The sequence below is a fragment of the Gossypium hirsutum genome, chromosome A13, assembly GCF_007990345.1.
Source record: "Gossypium hirsutum isolate 1008001.06 chromosome A13, Gossypium_hirsutum_v2.1, whole genome shotgun sequence".
Lineage (NCBI taxonomy): Eukaryota > Viridiplantae > Streptophyta > Magnoliopsida > Malvales > Malvaceae > Gossypium > Gossypium hirsutum.
The window spans coordinates 105,487,916-105,511,602 of record NC_053436.1 but is presented as its reverse complement, the minus strand read 5'-3'; the positions used below and the strand labels follow the sequence as shown (position 1 = coordinate 105,511,602).

General features: G+C 32.1%; 1 protein-coding gene and 1 pseudogene across 1 annotated transcript; both read right to left on the bottom strand.

The window, feature by feature from the left end:
• Window positions 1-5,446: 5,446 nt before the first annotated feature.
• LOC107893488 (uncharacterized) lies at window positions 5,447-12,534 on the bottom strand (annotated as a pseudogene).
• Window positions 12,535-13,422: 888 nt separating this feature from the next.
• Window positions 13,423-17,710, bottom strand: LOC107893489 (uncharacterized protein At2g24330). Its single transcript, XM_016818497.2, has 6 exons — window positions 17,502-17,710; window positions 17,128-17,395; window positions 16,708-16,852; window positions 14,962-15,071; window positions 14,038-14,458; window positions 13,423-13,897 (listed from the first exon to the last, which is right to left on the bottom strand). The coding sequence occupies exons 2-6, from the start codon at window positions 17,380-17,382 to the stop codon at window positions 13,635-13,637; spliced, it is 1,194 nt and encodes a 397-aa protein (XP_016673986.1). The 5' UTR covers window positions 17,383-17,395; window positions 17,502-17,710; the 3' UTR covers window positions 13,423-13,634.
• Window positions 17,711-23,687: the final 5,977 nt, after the last annotated feature.

The following is a 23,687-nucleotide window of genomic DNA, read 5'->3' as shown; positions in this document are numbered from 1 at the left end:
ATTTAGAATACATGTCTTCTTTTGATTGATGGGCAGTCAATCAATATAGACATTTCATTAAGTCAGACTACACAACTTAATGTGATGGAATTATAATGTATGTCAATGACAAATGGAAACTAAAAAACTAACTCAATGCGAAAGAGATAAAGCTGAAGCCAAAAGTGAAATAGTGAAATATTAATATAATTTATTATTATTATTAATATCTTAAAATAATAAAATAGTCTTTTTGAGTCAAGTTAAATCAACTCAAGGTAAAGTTGTGCTTGAGATTTTTTCGGGATTCGAGTCACAACTTGGCTTTACCTAACCCATGGCCAACTCTAAAATGAATGGATTTGAAGGAAAATTAATTTCTCACGAGTTAAGTATCAAATTGAACCTTAGTTCAAATTTAGATACCTAATTGAAAAAAAAAACTCTAGATATCAATCTCAACCTTCAAGTTTAAGTGGCAAATGTACATTTAACCTAAAAAAAATGTAAAATATTTCATTAATTGATAAAAGCAATAAATTGAAGTTTAATTTGCCACCAGTGCAAACCTTGGATTAATCCACTTATTAAGGCCCAAACTTCAAGTTTCAGATTCAAGCCCTACAATAATCAATCACGTCTATTCAACCCATGTACAATTTGTGTTCCACAATATGCAAGGTACGTGCTTGCCGTCTTCTTAGCCAATATTATTCACAAAACTATAACTACTTAACACTTCAAATATGCAACTTTTTGCAGTTTTCTTTAAAAAATGCTTGCAAATAATTATAGGAACGAATGACCATTCATGGATGCCTTTATCAATCAAGTGCATTTAAAATTTATTCTTAAAAGTCTCTTACAAGCGTAAACCAAAATTGAAAAAATGTTTTGAGCAAAAATCTAATCTCACTCCATTAAAAAGAAAAGCCATGTTTAAAAGGAATAAAATTTGTAAAATATCAATATTTATGAAAATATCAATAAATAGTTGAGTGCAATGATGAAGCATATTTAATTTTTTAGAAGAGAATGCAGGTTCGAACCCTGGAAACTACATTGTTAGGAGGGGTAGCCATGAACTCTGAACCCCGAATATGGACCGTAAAACAGACATGTAAAGTACCCAAAAAAATTTTATGAAAGTGTAAAATAGATTAATTCTTTCGTTTAGATTTATGAAAGCATCGAAAGGGAAGCAAGTCGGTACCTTCAATTGGCTAGAAGCGGCCTGTTGTTGGTGATTCTAGGTGGCAACTAGGGTTTAGAGAATAAGGATGTAGTTTTGTTTAGTTTTGCAACTGTAGAAATAAATGGAAGAGATAATATTAATTTGACTCTTGAACTTGTTTATTTGTATCTAGTCAGTCCCTAAGATTTTTTGGACCTAGTTGGTCACTGAACTTGTATTTCGTCGACCAGGTTGGTACCTTTGTACTAACACTATTAGTTTGCACTAACATAACACTAATGATTAATCCTATAGTGACACGTGGTAGCCTCTTAGTATGACACGAGATGGACATAAATTAAAAATATATATAAATTAATTTTAAAAAGTATAATTTTTTTGGACAAGTTTGGATACCAATACCAGGTACTTTTGGACAGGTTCAGGGGGAAACTACATGTTAACCCTTAAAAAATTAAGGTTATTAACAAATTGCGGCAATGTGTGTGACAAAATACAAACTCTTGTACTCACAAAATACAAAAAAAAAAATCAAGTACCAATTAGGTAATTTTGGACAAGTTCAGGGGATAAACTATTAACCCAATAGAAAAAAAAAGGAAAGTTATGCGTGAAATTTTTTTATACTTTTTTTAGAATCAGGATCAAATTTATACAATGAATAAATCTTGAGGCTATTTTAAAAGTTATCACATCATCTTCCCAATATTAGTTAGTCCTTGATAAAGTGTTGAAAATTTCAATCAATTTAAATTTAATATTTTCAACAACTTAATTTTTTAACAGTTGGCCGATTTTGTAATTTTCCATAGTTCGGTGACCAAAAAAGAAACTTACTAATAATTTGGTGAGTATTAGGCTTTGTTTGGTAGAAAGGGGTAGAAAACTAGAAGGATAGTGAATATAACTTTTCTTTCCATAGGTGTTAGTAGGAGAGATGAAAAAATAGAAAGAAAGTCACTTTTTTTTCCATTCATTGCTCAGTAGAGTTGAAAATTAGAATGAAATAAAATAAAACATTTAAAAAAATACATAAATTTGAATTAGCATGCACACCTTTCCCATTTTCTCTCCTCTCATTATTCCAATTTAAAATGATTCATTTTATGTGTTAGTGTAATGAACCGAAAGTTACGGTATCGGAAATTGAGTCTTGAGTACTATTTCCGTGAAATTTATTCATGAATATTTATTAGAAATATTTATGAATTATAGTTGAATGGTTATTTAGTGTTTAATTAAGTGAAGTAGCTTGAATTTAGTTTAAAGGATTAAATTGCATAAGGAATAAAAGTTTAATTATAGATTAAAGAAGTAAAAGGGACTAATCTAGCAATTAGACCCTAAGTGCCATGTGTGTGAATGTATGATATAACATGTGTAATAGTTGGTATATATGTGTAATAGCTATAAGATATTTTATGTTATAGCTATTACACATGTTAATTTTATATTTATTATAGGTTAATAATAATATAATATAGTATAATGAATAAAGAATAATGAGTAAAGAAACATAGAAAGAGTTACAGAGAGCAAACGTGAGAAAGAAAGAAAGAAAGAAATAGAAAAGGGAAATTTGAGGATTAAGGCCCTAAAGCTTGATTGGTATGTTGTTTTAGCTCATTTTCTTATGATTTTTATGTTTATGGATGCCTAATTCAAAGTTCTACATGTATGAGGTTAAAATGAAGAAAAATAGAAAATTTTTAGATATGGATTTAGTTGCATAAATTGAGGTTTTATGGGTTAAATTGATAGGAATTGAAGTTAGAAGTGAAAATTGAGTGATTTATTAAAAGAATTCTAAGTTAGGTTGAAATAGGGATTAAGTTGAATAGAGCTCAAAATTTATGTTTTATAATGAATTTTATGAGTTAGAAATTGTTAATGAGTTGATTAAAAGAGAATATGAAGCTTAAGTTAAAGAAAAAAAGATTAGTAATGGAAAAAGGACGAAATTGGAATTTTTGTAAAAGTTTGATAGAAAGTGAAAAATGTGTTTTATGAATTAGTATATTAATGATTTTTAATTGTATGATTGTTAGTAGCAAACGTAGCACCGGATACGTCATCAAAGAAGGGAAAAGAGAAAGTGAACGAAGATATCGATTAAATTCGATAAATAGTGGTTTGTATTTCTATAAACCGAGCTTAATCGTTATTGCTATATTTGATATTTATATTGTATGAAAATGTGAATGAGGTAAGTATTTTTACCATATTGAAATGAATGTGATTTTGAATACCCTATTAACAGTGTCGGGCTAGTCGGATATAGTTGACATGTCATAGGAATTAGAAGTATTGGGATATTCCGACATTGAGTCGATGAGACACTATGTGTCGACTACTGTTAAAGTTCCGGATTTGTTCCGATGAAGTACTTTGTGTACTATAATGTTAAAGTTCCGAATTTGTTCCGATGAAGCACTATGTGCTTATCCCGGAGTGTGGGTTGGATCCGTGTATCCGTTAGTGTTCGAGTTATGTTAATAAGGGTAAATAAAGTAAAGGTTATTAAAGTACTGATTGATATTGAATAATAGCAATAATGTGTTTGAATTACCATGTTTTAAAGTTGATTAAGCTATTGTTTATAGAAATACCACTGAGAGTATTCTCAGCGTACGGTTTGTTTCCGTGCGCAGGCTAGGTACGAAAGTATAAGGACTCAGCATACAAGCCGATCCCCAAACTCAAATTGGTGAAGTTTCTATCTTTTTAGAAAATGGCATTGTACCTAGGATGTCTTTTGGTTATTTTGAAAGTATCTAAGTTGTTAAGTGATATTTTGGTATGTTTTGTAAATGTTACCAAAACCTTAAGTCTGGTATGTTTTGATATGTTAGTGAAGAGTAATAAGAGGAATTGTTGGTAAATGTTGTAGAGAGAAGAAATGAAGATGTTATAAACTTAGTTATCAACGTTTTATACTAAAACAGATTTGGACAGTAACAGTAGTCCAACTTTGAAAATATACCAAAAATAGTATAAAGTGAATTAGATGATGAATAAAATATTTAATTGAATCTTAATAAATCTATTTTTATATGGAAGAAACAAAATAGGTAAAAGAGTTGTATTTTATGAGATATTTACGTTTTGGTGAAACAGGGTTAGAACAATTTCTGGATTCCCTGTTCTGACTTTAGAAATTCAACATAAATTGTGTATTAAGAATTAGGACTCAAACTTTATTTGTATGGACTCCTTATTGAGTCTATTTTTAATTGAAACAAATGGCATAGTCATTGGATTTCTGTACAGGAAGAAATTTGATTCGTAGTGCACAAGGGTCAGAGTAGCCGAACCCTGAAATAGGGGAGACTTTTTCTAATAAACTGTACTAATTGGCCTGACCAAAAATTCTAGAAAAAATATTAGTAAGTAGATATATGAGTCTAGTTTCAGGGAAAATTTACAGAATTGGATTTCGAGTTTCGTAACTCGAGATATGATTTTTTTAGCGACCGTGACGCAGATGGATAGTTTACTACGAAAACTATTTAAGTGCTAAGATAAGTTTTGTAATGTCTCCTGCTTGACTCCGGCAACGGTCTCGGGTAGGGGGACGTTACAGTTAGGATAGAAACTTATCATTTTTCCTATTTTCTTCCTCTCATTTTTCTTTCCAACCAAGCACACTCTTAACGTGTAACTTGAATTAAAATGTCTACTTGAAATTTTATTTACCATGAAAGATTCAATTCATTATCACTTCCCTAATTTATTAACTAATTTACTATTAGTTCATGCAAAAAAAGTCGAAGTGCTTGTAACAAACTATACAAGTAGCAAGTCAATTGAATCTTAGTTCGGTTGACATTTGTATTGTTATCAATATAGGAGGATGTGGATTCGAGCTTGCTGAAATGCGTTTATCCTCCTATTTAAGGGTAGAGTTGAGTTATGGGTAACACTAAACATTATATCAACTTAAAAACTTTTAGATATATATATATAAGTAGCAACAATCAAAATATACGAGAATTCCATTACATGACAATTCATTAAAACAATCGAACTCATGAATATTTTAAATTTAAAATCTCAAAATTCCCAAAATTTTCTCTTCCATCCACAAGAATTGAATAATGCATGCAAGCAAAAGGTGAATGGGTTGTTTAATTTCCTTGCAATTTTCACTTTTCAGCTTTGGATGAAGACGAAAATAATTGAAACTTGTTTAGTACACACATGTAAAACTGATGAATCCCACTATTAAACATAATATAATAAAATTTCAGCTTAGTCCTTAATTTCATTTTAAATTTAGGGTTATCAGTCGTTCAAAACAACAACCTTACTGAGAATCCACATCACCAAAGAGAACTCAAATGCAAAGAGAGTGTGAAGCAATCCTCGATCCAGTGCATATCCAAACAGCGTTATCCCCTTGTTGTTATGTTACAAATACGACACTGCATGCATACAAATCCAACAATAACTAGCAAGTAATAACATAATATTCCATGTAAACACGTGACCAATTGTAAACACATGCATATTTACGGTATAAACAAGTCCTGAATGTATTGACAATGTTTGTTTTTTAATACTTTAGATTCAATTTATGAATATAGTAGGTATAAATGTGTTTATAGTTTAATTATTACAAGTTTTAAAAGTGCTCCATTTTAGTCTAAACTGGTATTTAATACCTAAACTAATGACTAAATTGATTGATACGATATAGATACTTTGAAGATTTAATTAGAATGTTTTAAACTTAAGAGATGAATTTAAATTTGGGAAGAGAATTTGGGTACTTTTCGAAATTAACCCAATATATCTATATCTCCATGAAACTCGGTATAGATAAAAACTAACCTAAAGCTTGTCTTGTTTGAAAGTTGGATGGATGTGTGCGGAAAAGCTGATGAACATATCGGATGAGTCGTCAGAATCAGTTTCATTGCACGTAGATACAGGTAGGAAGCCGTCGTCTTCTTGTTTCCCTTGCTCTACTCCGGCCATTGCGCATGTCATACTCATATGCCATCTACTAGCTACGGCTGCCATTCCTTGGGCTCTATGTGTGATTCTTGCCGCACCCAACAAGCACAAGAAGAAGCCACTCAGCTGAACCGTTGAACAAACCTTCATCACCCACACACAATATTAATTCATCAGTGAAAAATTATATCCAATTTCCAAGAATAGTGCAAGTTAAGGTGCTTACCAGTAGATCACCAGAATTGAAGAAATTTTTATCTGATTTTGAAGCCAAAACCATCAACAAAGCTGCGAACTGGCTAGCAGTGATGACGACTAAGGAGGCAATTGTTGAAAGGTCAACAAAGGTAGGAAGCAACTTGTTAAAAAGGTTGAGCAAGTTGCACAAAATGTTGAAAAGTTGAATGGGATAATTGCTCTGCACAACAAGTGGTATCAAGAGCCGAAGGTTAATCGTAGTATGCTCTGTGGTTGCAGTTTAAACTGATCTTCCACATCAGAAAAGATTTCCTTAGGTATATTGAAAGATTATGGAGAAAACGGTCGATGTAGGAGCTTCAACATCGTCCATGTGGACAAGACCGACAATTGCAAATGCAAGATTGGCCGTGGAGATCTTTGATGGCACGGGCCATTTTGGTATGTGGCAAAGTGAGGTTCTAGATGCCCTTTTTCAGCAGGGTCTAGACATTGCCATTGATGAAGAGAAACCAGATGATGTACAGGAGAAAGATTGGAAGGCGATCAATCGGTTGGCATGTGGCACAATTCGATCATGCCTTTCTCGAGAGCAGAGGTATGCTTTTTCAAAGGAGACTTCTGCAAATAAGTTGTGGGTGGCACTTGAAGAAAAATTTTTGAAGAAAAACAGTCAAAATAAGCTCCACTTGAAGAAAAGACTGTTTCGCTTCACATACGTCCCAAGTACCACAATGAATGATCACATCACCAAATTTAATCAGTTAGTCACTGATTTGCTGAATATGGATGAGACATTCAAAGATGAAGATTTGGCTTTGATGCTGTTGGGGTCACTTCCTGAGGAGTTTGAGTTCCTAGAAACTACTCTACTTCATGGCAGGAGTGATATATCTCTGAGCGAAGTCTGTGCGGCCTTATACAGTTATGAACAGAGAAAAAAGGACAAACAGAAAAACTCAATCAGAGATACAGAAGCTTTAGTAGTCCGAGGTTGTTCATACACTCGGAAGAAAACTCAAAAGGGGAGATCAAAGTCAAAGTCCAGACTCGGGAAAGATGAATGTGCTTTTTGTCATGAGAAAGGCCACTGGAAGAAAAATTGTCCAAAGCTGAAGAATAAGGGAAAAGCTGCTGTAGATGCTTGTGTTGCTAAGCATGATACTAGTGACTCTGAACTATCACTGGTTGCATCATCATCGTCGTTCCATTCAGATGAGTGGATATTGGATTCGGGTTGTACCTATCATATGTCCCCTAACCGGGAGTGGTTCTCTGATTTAGTAGAACTAAATGGAGGAGTTGTTTATATGGGCAATGACAATGCCTGTAAAACTGTTGGGATAGGTTCAATCCAATTAAAGAATCAAGATGGATCAACCAGAGTTCTGACTGATGTTCGGTACGTGCCCAGTTTGAAGAAAAATCTCATCTCATTGGGAGCCTTAGAATCCAATGGTTCAGTTGTTACTATGAGAGATGGGATTTTGAAAGTGACATCTGGCGCACTTGTGATATTGAAGGGCATCAAGAAAAATAACTTGTATTACTACCAAGGTAGTACAGTTATTGGAGCAGTCGCTACAGCTTCCGGTAACAAAGAATTGGACTCAATGCAGTTGTGGCATATGAAGTTGGGACATGTCAGCGAAAAATCCTTGCAAATTCTGGCAAAGCAAGGATTGTTGAAAGGTGCAAAGGCTTACAAATTAAAATTTTGCGAGCATTGTGTTCTGGGAAAGCAAAAGAGAGTGAAATTCGGTACTGCTATCCATAATACAAAAGGTATTTTGGAATATGTTCACTCAGATGTGTGGGGGCCTTCCAAGACACATTCATTGGGAGGAAAACACTACTTTGTTACTTTTGTTGATGACTTTTCCAGAAGAGTTTGGGTGTATACCATGAGAACTAAGGATGAAGTGCTTAGAGTTTTTCTTAAATGGAAAACTATGATCGAAAACCAGACTGGCAAGAAAATCAAGCGGCTTAGGATGGACAATGGAGGGGAATATAAAAGTGATCCGTTCTTCGATGTGTGCCAAGAGTATGGTATTGTTCGACACTTCACAGTTAGGGATACACCACAGCAGAATGGATTGGCAGAGCGTATGAATCGAACATTGCTGGAGAAAGTTCGATGTATGTTGTCCAATGTTGGGTTGGGCAAGCAATTTTGGGCTGAGGCTGTGACATACGCTGGCCATCTTATTAATCGTTTGCCATCATCTGTATTAGAAAGAAAAACTCCTATGGAGGTATGGTCTGAAAACCGGCTACAGATTATGATTCCTTACATGTGTTTGGATCCACTGCATATTACCATGTGAAGGAGTCAAAGTTAGATCCGAGGGTAAAGAAAGCTCTCTTTATGGGAATCACTTCTGGAGTGAAGAGATTTCGTCTTTGGTGCTTAAGCACAAAGAAAATGATCTGTAGCAGAGATGTTACCTTTGATGAATCTGCCACATCGAAAAAGGTAGCAGATAAAGATATTCAGACGAGCAATACTCCACAGCAGGTGGAGTGTACTCCAAAACAGGTGGAGTTTGAGCAGATGGGGATTTGCCCAGTTAATAAGTCTAATTCTCCAGCCACAATGGAGGAATTAGAGGTTGAAGAGGTTCTGACCCAAGAACCACTAAGTACACCAGAACCAGTTGCAGTTGCAAGGCCACGGAGAGAAATTCGTAAACCTGCTCGATTTACTGATATGGTGGCCTACGTCATTCCCGTTGTTGATGATATTCCTATCACTTATCAAGAAGCAATGCAAAGCTTAGAAAGTGATAAATAGAAAAGCGCCATGGATGAAGAAATGCAGTCTCTCCTGAAGAATAATACTTGGGAATTGGCGCAATTACCGAAAGGTAAAAGGGTAATCGGATGCAAGTGGGTATTCGCAAAGAAAGATGGATCTCCTAGCAAGAAGGATATTCGCTACAAGGCAAGATTGGTAGCACAGAAGGAGGGAATTGACTACAATGATGTATTTTCCCCTGTTGTGAAGCATTCCTCCATTAGAATTTTGTTGGCCTTGGTAGCACAGTTGAATTTGGAGCTAGCTCAACTTGATGTTAAGACGGCTTTCTTGCATGGTGAGTTAGAAGAGGAGATCTATATGACTCAGCCCGAAGGATACACAGATGCTGGTGGTAGAAATTGGGTTTGTAAGCTGAACAAATCGCTATATGGATTGAAGCAATCCCCGAGGCAGTGGTACAAGCGATTTGATAGCTTTATGAGAAGGCAGAAGTACACAAGAAGCAAATATGACAATTGTGTATATTTGCAGAAGCTGCATGACGGATCTTTCATTTATCTACTCTTGTATGTTGATGATATGTTAATCGCTTCGAAGAGCCAAAATGAGATAGATAAGCTGAAGGCTCAGTTGAATCAAGAGTTCGAGATGAAAGATCTAGGTGAGGCCAAGAAGATTCTCGGCATGGAGATAAGTAGAGATAGACAGAGAGGCAAGCTTTGTTTGAATCAGAAGCAATATCTGAAAAAGGTATTACAATGTTTTGGTGTAAATGAAAACACAAAACATGTAAGTACCCCACTTGCTTCTCATTTGAAACTTAGTGCTCAATTATCTCCGAAAACTGAAGAAGAAAGAGAATATATGGCAAAAGTCCCATATGCTAATGCAGTTGGGAGTTTGATGTATGCGATGGTGTGTACGAGGCCTGACATTTCACAAGCTGTTGGAGTTGTGAGCAGGTATATGCATGATCCTGGAAAAGGACATTGGCAAGCTGTGAAATGGATTCTACGGTATCTTCGAAAAACCGTAGATGTTGGTTTAATTTTTGAACAGGATGAAGCACTTGGTCAGTTTGTAGTTGGATATGTTGATTCCGACTTTGCTGGTGATTTAGATAAACGTCGTTCAACTACGGGGTATCTGTTTACTCTTGCGAAAGCCCCAGTGAGTTGAAAGCCTACCTTACAGTCTACAGTAGCTGTGTCTACTACAGAGGCAGAATATATGGCAGTTACAGAAGCTGTTAAGGAGGCTATTTGGCTTAATGGATTGTTGAAAGACTTAGGAGTTGTTCAAAGTCACATAAGTTTATATTGTGACAGTCAGAGCGCTATTCATTTAGCGAAAAATCAAGTCTATCATTCAAGAACCAAGCATATCGACGTAAGATATCACTTTGTGCGGGAAGTCTTTGAAAAAGGAAAAATTCTACTTCAGAAGATTCCGACAGCAGATAATCCCGCAGATATGATGACCAAGGTGGTAACAACAATCAAGTTTAATCATTGTTTGAACTTGATTAACATCCTGAGAATTTGAGCACCTTTAGGTGTATGGCGCTCGAGAGCGCATTTAGAGGCATTACAAAAGATAACTTTATCGAATTTGGGGAGTTGAAGGAAGTGTGTGAAGATGTGATTATCCTAATCAAATCTTCAAGGTGGAGATTGTTGAAAGGTCAACAAAGGTAGGAAGCAACTTGTTAAAAAGGTTGAGCAAGTTGCACCGAATGTTGAAAAGTTGAATGGGATAATTGCAATTTTGGTCCCTAATTTTTTAGGCCATTTGCAAGTTAGTCCCTGAACTTCAACTATAAATAGGCCTTTTCATTTTTCATTTCAACCATCCCAACCAATCTTTCTCTCTTAGTTTTCTCTCTTCTCCCATTTGAGAATTCTTAAGGAATTCTATTTGTTTGTAATACTTTGAAGATAGTAATGTTATCATCTGGTGTTAGTGCCCGAGGACGTAGGTATAATTTACCGAACCTCGTTAAAACTCTTGTGTTCTTTCTTGTCCTATTTTTCTTTCAATATTTGAGGGTATAATAGTAGTATTTAATTGTGCTATTAAATTACTATAGAAGGGATATTCTGTCTAAGGAAATACTTGGTATTTAAGAGATCCATGTGATCCACCTCTCTTTCCTGGGAATTGAACTTTGTGTGATTTTTTAGTACAATAATTTACACGCTTCCGACCCTATTGGAACAACAGCAATAATGAAGAAACGATACCTATGGCTGGTGATGGCCAACTGTTTCCTGATCCTAACATGCTCTTGAAATATATCGCCACCATCAGACCCACACCCTTCGAACATCTTGTGGAGACCTGGGAATCTCAGTATCTGTAGCTCACAAGTCAACCGAAACAGCACGCAGACGAGGAGGAACACGCCGGTCCTATAAACCCACGACCCCAACACCAACACAAACGCGATGGAGTTCAATGGGAACCCGGAGCTAACATAAGGTAACGATATCTTCACGGTGGAGAAGAAGATGATCTTATGAACAACTTCAACGAAGAAAGAGGGTAAGAGTATGCACGCCAGGTAACGAAACGCCTTGTCCAGCTCCCGCGTATATCCACGTCTTACGAACGTCGTATCTTGCTGTAAGGCGTCGAGGAACAAGAGCTGCCTCAACCCGTATCTTCTGAAAAAACAGGACAGTGTGAAAAACCCCAAGAAAGCCAAGGCTGATTCGGGGAATTGAACCAGGAGATTGAAGGCGGTGTTTTCAGTAGGAAATGCGATGGACAGGTCTTGGAACCAAACGGGAAGGGAGCTTATGATGGGGACGAAAACGGCGAGGAGGATGAAGGTGAGATAGGAAACGAATTTGCCTGTGCTGGAAGAGTGATCTAGTGCACACCAACGGAGGCTTATTCTGAAGCTGCGTAGCTCGTCACAGAGCAAGGACGTTGATCTAGCATATGATGGTCGGAGTAGCAAAGGTTCATTAAAATAGTCGATGTCGTTGCCGTGGTCGAAATCGGACTTGCAGCCGTTCATGATATCATTTGTTTTCATTTGCTTTTAATTACACATAGGGAAATTAATTATACTAAAGATATGTATTAGTGGTGTGAAATGAAGGGTTGATGGCAGGGTGAAGCTCAACCTCAAGCTCAAGGTCAAGGAGCCTCTGATGGAAGGAAGCTTTTTTGGTTATGAAGAAAGCAACTTGTTTAACAGCATTAATTAAGTAGGAAGGATAGTTTTGGCCAAAAAGGGAAAACTATAGGAAGGATGGTTTGCGATGGCAATACAAAAACCTATATATTGGCAGTGGCATCGTATCGCAGCAATGAGCAAAATTTGGCCCGTGAGTTTGAGAGTTCTTTTAAGCTATACCTGAAGATGTTTGTGTTAATAAAAGAAGTTGATATAGTGGACCAATGGAAAAGAAAATAGTAGTAGAAATGAAAAGGTGTAGGATGGGGGCAGCAGCTGCAGTAGAGAGGCCAATGGCAAGGCTGACATTGATTGCACGTGAAAGAAAAAAAAAAGGGGGGGGGGGAAAGGTAGGGAGGGGCGATTTCCGGAAGGAAAATGAAGACCACACCAGGTGGTGTGATTACTTCCCACAATTTCATTTTGTGTGCTATCAGTGCATCCACTTGTCATCAAAGTTGTCTACATTTCATTGGTTCATTTTCTCTATACACTGTTTTGCCGTATACTATGGAGTAATTTCTACAGTATGTTGTATTGGATTTTATTTTTTCTATTAAAATAATTGATATATCATATCGAAAAATAAATTAATTTATTATTTATAAATTTCATCCAATTTTTCTATTAAAGATTGATATAATTGATAAAATAACCACATTTCACTGTTAAAGATTGATATAATTGATAAAATAACCACATTTCAATTGTAATGCATTTTCAAGATAAATATATTATTATCCGAGATTACTTAAATGGCATGAGTTTAAATCTAATCATTCCCTCCCCTCCAATATTCCACATACATATAATAAAGCCTTCTATCAATAAAATAATGCACTACTTAGTTTATTAACTTGTATGTATGTGAGCTTTAAGTATTGGTATGTTGTTTAGGGGTAGATATCTATGATACCTCTTTCCCTCCCTCTTAAAAATATAATATAAACTTTGCTTGTTTAGAGTTAAGGATATTGGTTCGAACACCCAAATTACCTATTCTCAACAAGACTACAAAAAGAAAATGTATCTATTTCCTACTAAAGATTTTGGTCTATCCATATTCTCAAATGATTTGTTTTTATCAAATAAAAGGGAAGTTTCCTGGAATGCAACTAATCATATTGTTAGAGTAAAATGTAACAATTATATCTATCTTCTATATCAATGTGTGTATAATCATAAGTTCCTAGTAAGACATCTGAATGTTTAGTCAAAACAACCAACAAGAACCAAAACCACTGCAAAAATCCAGAGCTCAAGCGTTCCTATAGTTTACCTACAGGCAACATATGAGATCAAAGGAGATAGAACACCATAATCGATTTCATTGCTCCATGTAAGTATGCATTTTATCCAATCACATCACTTGACTCTACTTTTTCCGTCACTTTCTCAATCTCAGATCCAGATATCACAGGGCTGGAGCTCCTGAGTATATCCTCAGCCATGCTACCACTTGGACTTTTTGCTGCATCGCCAACTCCCGATTGCAAGGGGTCCATGATGGGGCTAGATCTAGAACCATGCTCTTCCAGTTGTTTTGGCTTATTCAAGGCTTGGCAGTGCGGGCAGTAATAAGTTATATATGGGAAATCCTCCTTCCTAGCAAGTCCTGAACAAAACCCCCAAAGGAAATACCGTTTGAAGCTTAATATTCCTATGAAAAAAAACACCAGATATCCACAGTGTACGTGTGTGAAATTGTGTCAAATCAGGATTTGAAGATATAACTGCAAAACTAATGCCACTAACCGTTGTGCCTGTGGCAATTGCCACATATAAGTGCATATGATTGTGTTGGATCTTCCCCCACAAGCAAGGCAGCAACTCGAGCAAGCCATCCCCCATCCTGTACAGAAGGCCCCTGTGGATGGTAATGATCAACAACCTGTCGATCATGCTCAGAAGCTTGAGTACCCTCATTCCCTACAGGATGAGGTGGTGATCCTTCATTAGAATGAACCAATGGAGTGCTTCCCGCACTATTGGATCTACTGTGCTTTCTTTTTCGAAGTCCACTTGAAGGCACTATCTCAACATCGTTGCTCCTCCCCCCTAGGACATCAAGCTTAGATTCATCTTCAAGATAGACTTTCAAACCTGAATCTGCACCCAACTTAGATGCAAGGATAGTTGCAGCAGCAGCCTTTGCTGCTGGATCTGGATCATATCTCTGCATCAGAGTACTGTAAATAAGTTCAATTTGTAAATAATATCATGCATTCAAAAAATTACTCAATGATCTAGCTCATGAGCAAATAAACAAAAACTAGAAACCTAAAATTTGTCCATTGTCTTCATTTTCAAACCAGGCTTTTGCTTACATTTTACTTTAGTGACAACTTTTTCAAAATGATCATGCAAAGCATCTATACCTTATATAAGCAATAATTATCCCAAAGTGATTCTGCAAGCAATGCCAATAACAGTTTCTTTCCACAATTATTCAAAATAAGGCTCTGAAAAATACCTTCAACCTAGTCAAATAGCTCTTCTTCTAACAATCCGAAAGGTGGCTTATACTAGGAAATACTTTTTGCAACAATATGTACCAGGGAGGTTTAACCTCATGCCTTCCATTTCATGGCAGTAATAGAAGAAGAAAGTTCAGGTAGAATTCAGCCAGAGGGCTTAAAAAGACATTTTAGGAAACCAATTACTAGTTTTCTAAATTACCTGAATAAGCTGTTGTGTAATGTAATAATTTGTCTTCTCCTTAAGTTCATCAATTTTTGCTCGCCTTTCAGCACGAAGATTTTCTAGAGTTTTCTGGTCCCTCTGGTCACCTATAAGATAAAATCACAAATTAACAAGATTACACACAGTTTAAGAAACCACAAATAGTATAAACTTGTTAGATCAAAATATTGATATATTATCATAGTACAGTTTAGTATGTTATCATCTGCACAATTCAACTTCCAGGGTACAAATTTCTTTCAAATAATACAACCCAACGTAAAGAAATAAGTAAAAGATGAAATACAAAATAACTATGGAACGCTACATATGTTGTCAATCAGAGACAGCTTTGCCTAAAATGACAAGCTCGGTGACAGAATTAAGAACTCTTTGCGCTTCAATCAAAGAGAGGTTTGCCTAACATGGAAATGCACTAAAAGGATTCTGGATCAAATGAAATATTAGTGACACAAGAGCTGCTACATCATTCTATTTTACTATTTTGTTATTTTATTATTTGTCTTAGTTATTATTAATTATCAAATAACGGCTAGGATTGCTAGTCATCATTAGCGTTTAAATCAGAGAGAGCATTCCCTAACATGGAAATGCACTAAGATTTAAAGAGTTTCTATTCTTATAACCATAATTGCTATGTTTTACAATAAGTTGTGTAAATTTGGAGCGGGAGGGGGGAATTTCAACTGTAGTAACTGTAAAGACCATGATAAATGCGCTACAGAGTCAATCAAGATAAATGCAATGTGACCAAAAATGCAATCTTGATTGCACTTTAAATCTCCAATTGAGTTGTCATCTCAAAAAGGTAGAATTTTAAATATTAAAGGCATTCAAACTAATTGTTAAAGACTGAAAATGATGTTGATCACAATTTAAATCCCCATTTAAGTTTTCAGCTCAGAAAGGTAGAATTTTAAATATTAGGGGCATTCAAACTAATTGCTCTAGACTGTAAATGATGTTAATGTTCAATACTCAATAAACATATTGTCTTACAGTTTCAAATTGCCTATCAGATCAATCCTGTAATTCTCAACTTTAATTTTCTCAAATTATATATATAGTTGAACCAACACATCCAGTTTAGGAACACACTTCATACTAACAACCTCAGGGTTTTTAACTCCTATCATATATACCTCTCTAACCACTTTTAAAGAAATTAAAACCTGCAAAGGCAAGCCTCATGCATCAATTAACATGATACAAATCTAATAGATAAAAGAAATAAGTTATAATATGTATAATAAAAAGTTAAAGCCATTTCCAGCATGCAAGTGTAAAGCATGAGAACAGCAAAATAAATAGCAAACTTTCCAATAAGAGAAGTCATAGGGATATTTCCAAAAGGAGAAGGTTAGAACTTCTCCCGGCTAGGTATATATCCGTGCACAATACCCTACACAGTATTATTGCCAATGTTATAATCTATCTAATCAACAAAACCTTAATTCACAATATCATATCAGCCATGATATGCAGCAAATCAGCAAGTTTGACGTGTCGATACCCTTTCATTTCCTTTAGGTGGGAGGAGAGGAATCCTTGTATTTTTCTAATTTGGGTATAGGTGCAAGATCACTAACCCTATTATGTGGGTTCACCCCAGTTGTAAATATCCAACACCTACTACCATTTAACATCATAAGCAACAAAATATAAACAAAACTAATCTAAATTTAACATGATGAAAATTCTGTAAGATATTAAGTTACTTACACATCCTTGTGATTTTTACAACTGCAGAATAAACAATGGAAGAAATAACAGGCAAAAGGAACATCGGGGAAACCCTAAATGCCCTCATCTTCCAATCTAAATCCTCGGATCTTGTCATCATAATGGCATAAGCAACTGCAATAACCTGTAAATTGACAAGAAGAGAGTTCTTTGAAAAGGAAGACAGATATTACAAGAAGTTTCACAATTTCCATCTCTTTTTCCCCCTAAAAATAAATAAATAAGAAAAGGCCATTTGGGCAACACTTCTGACAGAGAACCAAATCACCAGTGATACCTTTCACGAGCTTTTCGGAATAAAAGATAGATAGTACATACATGTCAAATTAAATAGAATAATAAAGTTGAGCAATGAATTGCAGACTGACATAGAGACAAAAAAGATGAAATAATGGATACCTCCAAAACGACAGAAAATACAATGAGATGCCTAATTATTGTCCTCCAAGCCTGGGATCTTCTTTTAATTCGCGCGACAACAGCCTTCTCTTCCTTGGTAATATGTTCAAGCCTCTTTTCGAAATTGTCCCCGCTCCTACCAAAAATTGCACGCCAAATACGGGAGAGGACTCCCTTGCCTTTCTTCTTGACTACCGGCGGCGGCGGACTCGATTCTTTGCTTTCACCGTCGGAAACGCCTTTGTCCTCCGCCATCGCTCGCTGTCGCCTTTTCAAACACAAATCAATCAATCATACACAAAGAAGTAATGTTACTTCATTGTACGAAAAACCTGGAATTTCATTTCATTTTAAACTCAAGTAGGAAGAGATACCTGGAAATTCTCCTCTCCTTCCCTTTGGTAGTATTTTCCTTTATTATTATGAGAGATATATATATATAAGTATAAATCTACAATAGTTGAAAATAAAAATTGCAGATCTGATCTTTTTCTTCCTCTTCTTCCCCCTAATTCTTCTTTTCTTCGCTCCCAATTAATCTTTTTTTTTTATACCTTTTCTACAAAGTGCTATAAAAATAATATGGCTAAAATGTATTCTAAGCCCCTATCCTTTACATACATTTAGAATTCAGTTTCTCTATCCTTTTTTGAATTAAGTCCCTCATTTTTTTTTTGAAATAAAAAGTTTCATTTAATACTATTTTTTCAAATTTAAAAATATAAGTCTAATTATTATCTTTATTAAAAAAATTCTATTAAATTTAGGTTTATCACAAAAAAATATTATTATATGACTATCTAAGTAATTTTTTTTAATTTCAAAATGTCACGCTAATAAATTTAACAAAAAAAATTTAAAAAAAATTAATAATTAAATTTAAATTTTAAAATCTTAAAATAAAAATATTAAATTTCTAGAAGATTTATATGAAAAGTAGGCATTCAAACTATGCAACTCTTTCTATTTAGATATCTAAAGTTCTTTTGGGGTCAAAATAAGCACCTTAAGTTTTACCAATTGTTAATTCCTGGTAAAAAAAAAACCTCTAAACCAATTAAAATATAACATGTGGTATTTTTAATTAAATAAAAATATTTAAAATTGATATTTAATAAAAATTAATTAATTAATAATAACAATATAATCTTTCAATTTTTCTCCTTCTATCTTCATCTCCATCTTCTTTATAAACAAATTTCTTCCATTAAAATAAACCCACGTTTTCGATATTAAAATAAATTATCATATTCTTTGCCATTAATTTTTTTTATTTATTTAAATTTTTACTCAATTTTAATTTTAAATATTTTATTTAATTAAAAATTATATGTGTCATAATTTAATTGGTTCAAAGATTTTTTTTAACGAGAGTTAAATGGTTGGTATTTAAAGTGATAACGAAATTAAATTTTTGATACCTACTTTGACAAAAAAAAAATAAAAACTTTAGGTGCCTTAAATAGGAAATATTGTATAGTTTAGATACCTAATTTCCAAATAAACCTTTCTAAATTGATAAAAAGTAAAGGGACTTGCAGCATATTTTTACCCAACAATTGTGACATTTGTTACATTAAAATTGGCAAAGTTTTTATATTTAAGGGTAAAAAGTTTTCAACTTTGGCCTATTATTTTTTTAAAACTCGTTATAGATTAAATTTTGAAAAAATATATATTATAAAAACTTTTAAGGTATATTTTTATAAATTAAATTAATGAAAAATAATTGAGGTCAAAGTGTACAAAATTTGACTTCAAAAATGTTAACTATGACATGTTTTCTCACAAATTATTTTTTTTACGAATAGGAAAACTATTATAATCTGTTTTTTTTCATTAAAATAAAAAATTAAATTGTAACAAGTATAATAAATAAAAATATTTTATTGGTATAATAATGAGAGAAATTAATTATAACTAGTAATTGGGTCATACTCTTATGCATGCATGTCAAAGCTAAATATTTAAAAGCTTGTCATATGAGAATGATATAAAATAAATAATAAACATATAATTTGAAAGTTAAAAATTTTAATAAATAAAAACGTGTTAAATTTAATAAATGTTTAATATAATTTAATATTACTTCTTTTTACTTACCAAACACTCTAAAATTTTATTTTCTTTCCACTCTATTCTCTCATCCCTCCACATTTCTATCGACCAAACACACCTCGAAGAAAATAAGAGAAAATGAAAGAAAAGTGTATACTAGTTCATAATTATATATTATTCAAATATTTTATTTTATTTTCTTTTGTTTTCAACTTTGCCAATGGAGGTAAAGAAAAATACTTTTTATTTTATTTTTTTCATATTTCATACAAAGCAAATGAAAGAAAAATTATAGTTTTCATATTTCTATTTTTCTACCCTTTCAATTTTTTTATATTTATAATTTTTTTTCTCTACTTTAAAAGGTAAAGTTTTGGAAAAAGAATACGGTCAATTGATTTCGAATGACAAAATAATCGTTGATGTATTGATGGAGTTGACACGTGGCATGTCACATGGACAAGTTGCTTACGTGACATGTCATGTCAACATATGTTTAAAAAATGATTTTTTTAAAAAAAATTATAAACAAATTTATAAAAATCCTAAAAATTATAAAGAATTTATTATCTTACACATCCAGAATAAATTTGAATGTGGACAACTATTTTATTTAGGTTCATTCTAAATGTAAAATTCGAATATTATAAATGATAATTTAAAAATCATTAAAAATGGTAAAAAAATATAAAATAGTTTTTAAAAAGATAAAAAAAAATATTGAGAACTTTTAAGATTTCATCCTAATATGTTCTATTCAATTATTTAAAATTTGTATTCCATTTGTAATTGTTTTATTAATATTTTTTCTTTTTAAATATACGCTGATATGGACGTCAACAACTCGTCCACATAACATGACGCGTGTTAATCAGTTAATGTTATTAATAGCTAAACTAGTCCACTAATAATTTTTGTTAATGAAATGGTCTAATTTTAAATTTTTATTTTTTTTGTTGAGAAGACTCAATTGGGTGCATATTACTTTATATAAATTTGGGCAAACTACAAAATAGTCACTTTATGTATGGTTAAAATTGTGGTTTAGTCACTAAACTTTAATTTGTTATGAAATGATCATTGACGTTATCAATTTATAACATATTGATCACTAAACCGTTAAAAATCATTAACAGTGTAACGAAAAGCTGATATATCACGTTAAATCATCATATTAAGTAAAATTTTGACGTCAATTTATTTAGTTAGTTCTTGTATTTTTTTTAAAGCAATTTATTTTTTTTCTTTTAAAAAACCCACCACTATCTCCTAGCTTTATGTGTTTGGTGGATAAATCTTTACTGCTATGATACCCATTTTGTCCCCCCAAAAAAAACAGAAGAATACACAACATATTCAAGAATTAAGACTGAGACCATGGAATTAAAAAAAAAAACCTTTTGGAGTAACATGCTCTTTTGAGAGAAAAAGTGATTCTTAAGCCAAAAATTGTCCAAAGAGCATTTTTATCATAAGCATTCTCAAAAGTGTTTTTTAAGAAATATTTCTAAATTAGCCCTAAATAAATAATTTTTGGAGTTTAAAGTACTTTTGAATCAAAAGTAAAATAGTTTATATTTTAAATATATAATATTATATATCTTAATTTTAATTGGTTATACTTTAATATCTAAAATATAGTTTATATATTTAAATTATATTTTATAAATAATTAATATTAATTACTTAAAAATATTTAAAATTTATTTTATATATTAAAAATTAATAACAAATTATAATAAAATATTTTTTACATTCTTTCTAAAATATCATAATATTAACTAATTTGATTATTATTTAAATATATATTTGTTATTTTATAACACTATGTCTAAAATAGATATTTTATTTTTCAAAAGTACTTTTTTGACAAAAATATCGAACACATAAATCTTAAACTAAATTTTTCATAATTACTTCTCAAAAATAATACTAAACTCGGAATCGAAGAGGATGATAATCGCATGGGAGAGGTCACAAGGATTTGGAACGTAATCTTAAAATTGTGTCCTACAAAATCAAATTTATTATTTAGCAATATTTTAAAGTAAATTATGAGTAGAAAAAAATATAAATAATAGAAATACTATGAGTGATCCTAAACTTTTTTAAAAATTATTCACGATTAGGGCTAGTTCTGCGTTGCTTTTCAAAAGTACTTCTGGCTCCAAAAGCACTTCTGGAAGAAAATTTGTGCAAAATAAGCTGCTTTTGGCTAAAATTTTTAGCTTTTCAAAAATACTTTTGAAAAGGAAAAGCTAAAATTTTTAGTTTTTCCTCTCACAAAAGCATTTTTAGTGCTTAATTACTTTTTCACCCATCCAATAACATAGTACTCTCTCTTTTTTTTTCTTGGTACTTAATTACAAATGTGTTAAAATCATTAATTAAAAATAAAAAAATATTTTTTAAAATACTAATTACAAATATTTAAATATTTAAAATATAGTTTATATATTCTAATTAAATTTTATAAATAATTAATATTTATTACTTAAAAATATTTAAAATTTATATTTTATATATTAAAATATTAACAAGAAGTTATATTAATTTTTTTATATACTTACTAAAATATAATAATATTAACTAATTTAAATATTATTTAAATGTATATTTGTTACTTGATAATAACATGTCTAAAATGGACATTTTATTTCTCAAAAGCACTTTTTGACAACAATGTTAAACACTCAAATTTTAAACCAAACTTTTCAAAAGCACTTTTCAAAAGTACATTTCAAAAGCATTGCCAAATTAGCCCTTAAGCAACAACATTTCATTCTAATGAATTTATTTAAAATTTATCAAATAATTGAAATATATATTGGTTTTTCGAAAACGTTGATCAGTTGAGGAACAAGGGAGTTAAACCGATGCAATTCAAAATCATCTCCATGCAACAACTTAGCCATTTCATCTGTCGGTGACATGCTTGAAAGACACTTTGTAACACCTTTAAAATTTTTAGACTTTAAAATCAGTAATAACTCGAGATTGTGTATAATTGATTTTTTGATAAAATAAAATAAGAAAATGAAAGTGATAAAAGAGAAGGTTGACGAGTATAAAAAAAAAAGTTGAATCGAGAAGTATGTTGTGGTACACTAAATTAAAGTAATGACTAAATCATACAAATGTAAAAAGTTTTGAGGTTCAAGTACATTTATTCAAAATTTGAGGTGTTGACGCATAAATATGAGAAAATTGAAGGACCAAAAGTGAAAATAACCCAATTTCTTATTACATGAAATTGGTGTGCATGTACCAAATTGAATAAGTGGAGAAATTGAAGGACGACATCGTAATTATACCAAATTAAGTAATGATTCAATGAAGGAATTATAGTGAATGTTGAAGGGTAAAATAGTCATTTCTCAAATAAGATAATTCTCATGAAATTGGTGTTAGATTTTTATTGGTTAAGATTATTTTATTATTATTTTAATATAAGATATTTTATTATTTAATTAATAGTTAATAAAATAAAAAGAAAAGCTGGTGGAAATTCTTTTTTCAAGTTTATGTCTACCATTCTTGAAGAAAAGAAAGTTTTTTTATTTGCAATTTGGTATTTTCTGTCAAAATTAATCATTTTTACATAGAAATCAAAGGAATTTTCATAACCACCAAGAGAGAAAAATAATAAGAAAACTATAGAGAGTAAGAATATCATTTTAGATTCAAGAAAATAGAAGTTGGATGAGAGATAAATCAAGCTAGAGCTTAATTCCAAGAGAATATGTAACAGCCTGTTTGTTAGTGGTATCGAAAATGGTGGTTTCGGACCCCATTTTTCAATGATCGAGTCTGTAAATATTATTATTTAATATTTACGAGTATATTATAGTTTTATATTGAATTTTGATTCAGTAATTTTATTAAACGGTTAGTAATTAAGATACAATGACTAAATCATAAAAAATGTAAAAGTTAATCGTTATTGATTTTTATTAGTTAAAAGGCTTAAATAGAAATTTTTCAAGGCTTAAATAGAAATTTTTCAAGGTTTAAAATGGAAATTAGGCCATAATGTAATATCATGGACGGTTAGAACATAATTTTTAGCATTGTTTTGTTAAAAATTAAAGTTAAATTATTGAAATTCAAACATTAATAAAAGAAAACTTAAGTGGAAAGAAAGAGAATAACTTCACTCTCATATTCTCCACTAATTTTTCCTCCATTGAAGAAGGATTGAAACTTCAAAAACTTTCAAAGTTTGGCCCTTGTATGGTAAGTGTGTTCAAGCTCGTTTTTCATGAATTTTATATTTTTGTGATCGTTAAAGCTCGATCTAGCTAACTCATGTGTTAGTTTTAAAAAATATTAAAGTTTTGAAAAGTCTCCATTGTTGTTTTTGTGAATTTTTTATGTTAAATGGTTAGATTTTAAGTGTTTAAATGAAAAATGACTAATTTGTAAAGTGAAATTATTGTTTTTGTAAAAAAAAGGACTAAAGTGTAAAAAGTGTAATAGTGGTGTGAAATTTCTATTTCAAT

Coding starts and splice junctions, on each gene's coding strand:
- LOC107893489 (XM_016818497.2), bottom strand. CDS start 17,382: ATGGCGGAGGACAAAGGCGTTTCCGACGGTGAAAGCAAAGAATCGAGT. Junction 16,853..17,127: donor TATTTTCTGTCGTTTTGGAG/GTATCCATTATT, acceptor GTCAATTTACAG/GTTATTGCAGTTGCTTATGC. Junction 14,459..14,961: donor TTACACAACAGCTTATTCAG/GTAATTTAGAAA, acceptor ACTCTGATGCAG/AGATATGATCCAGATCCAGC.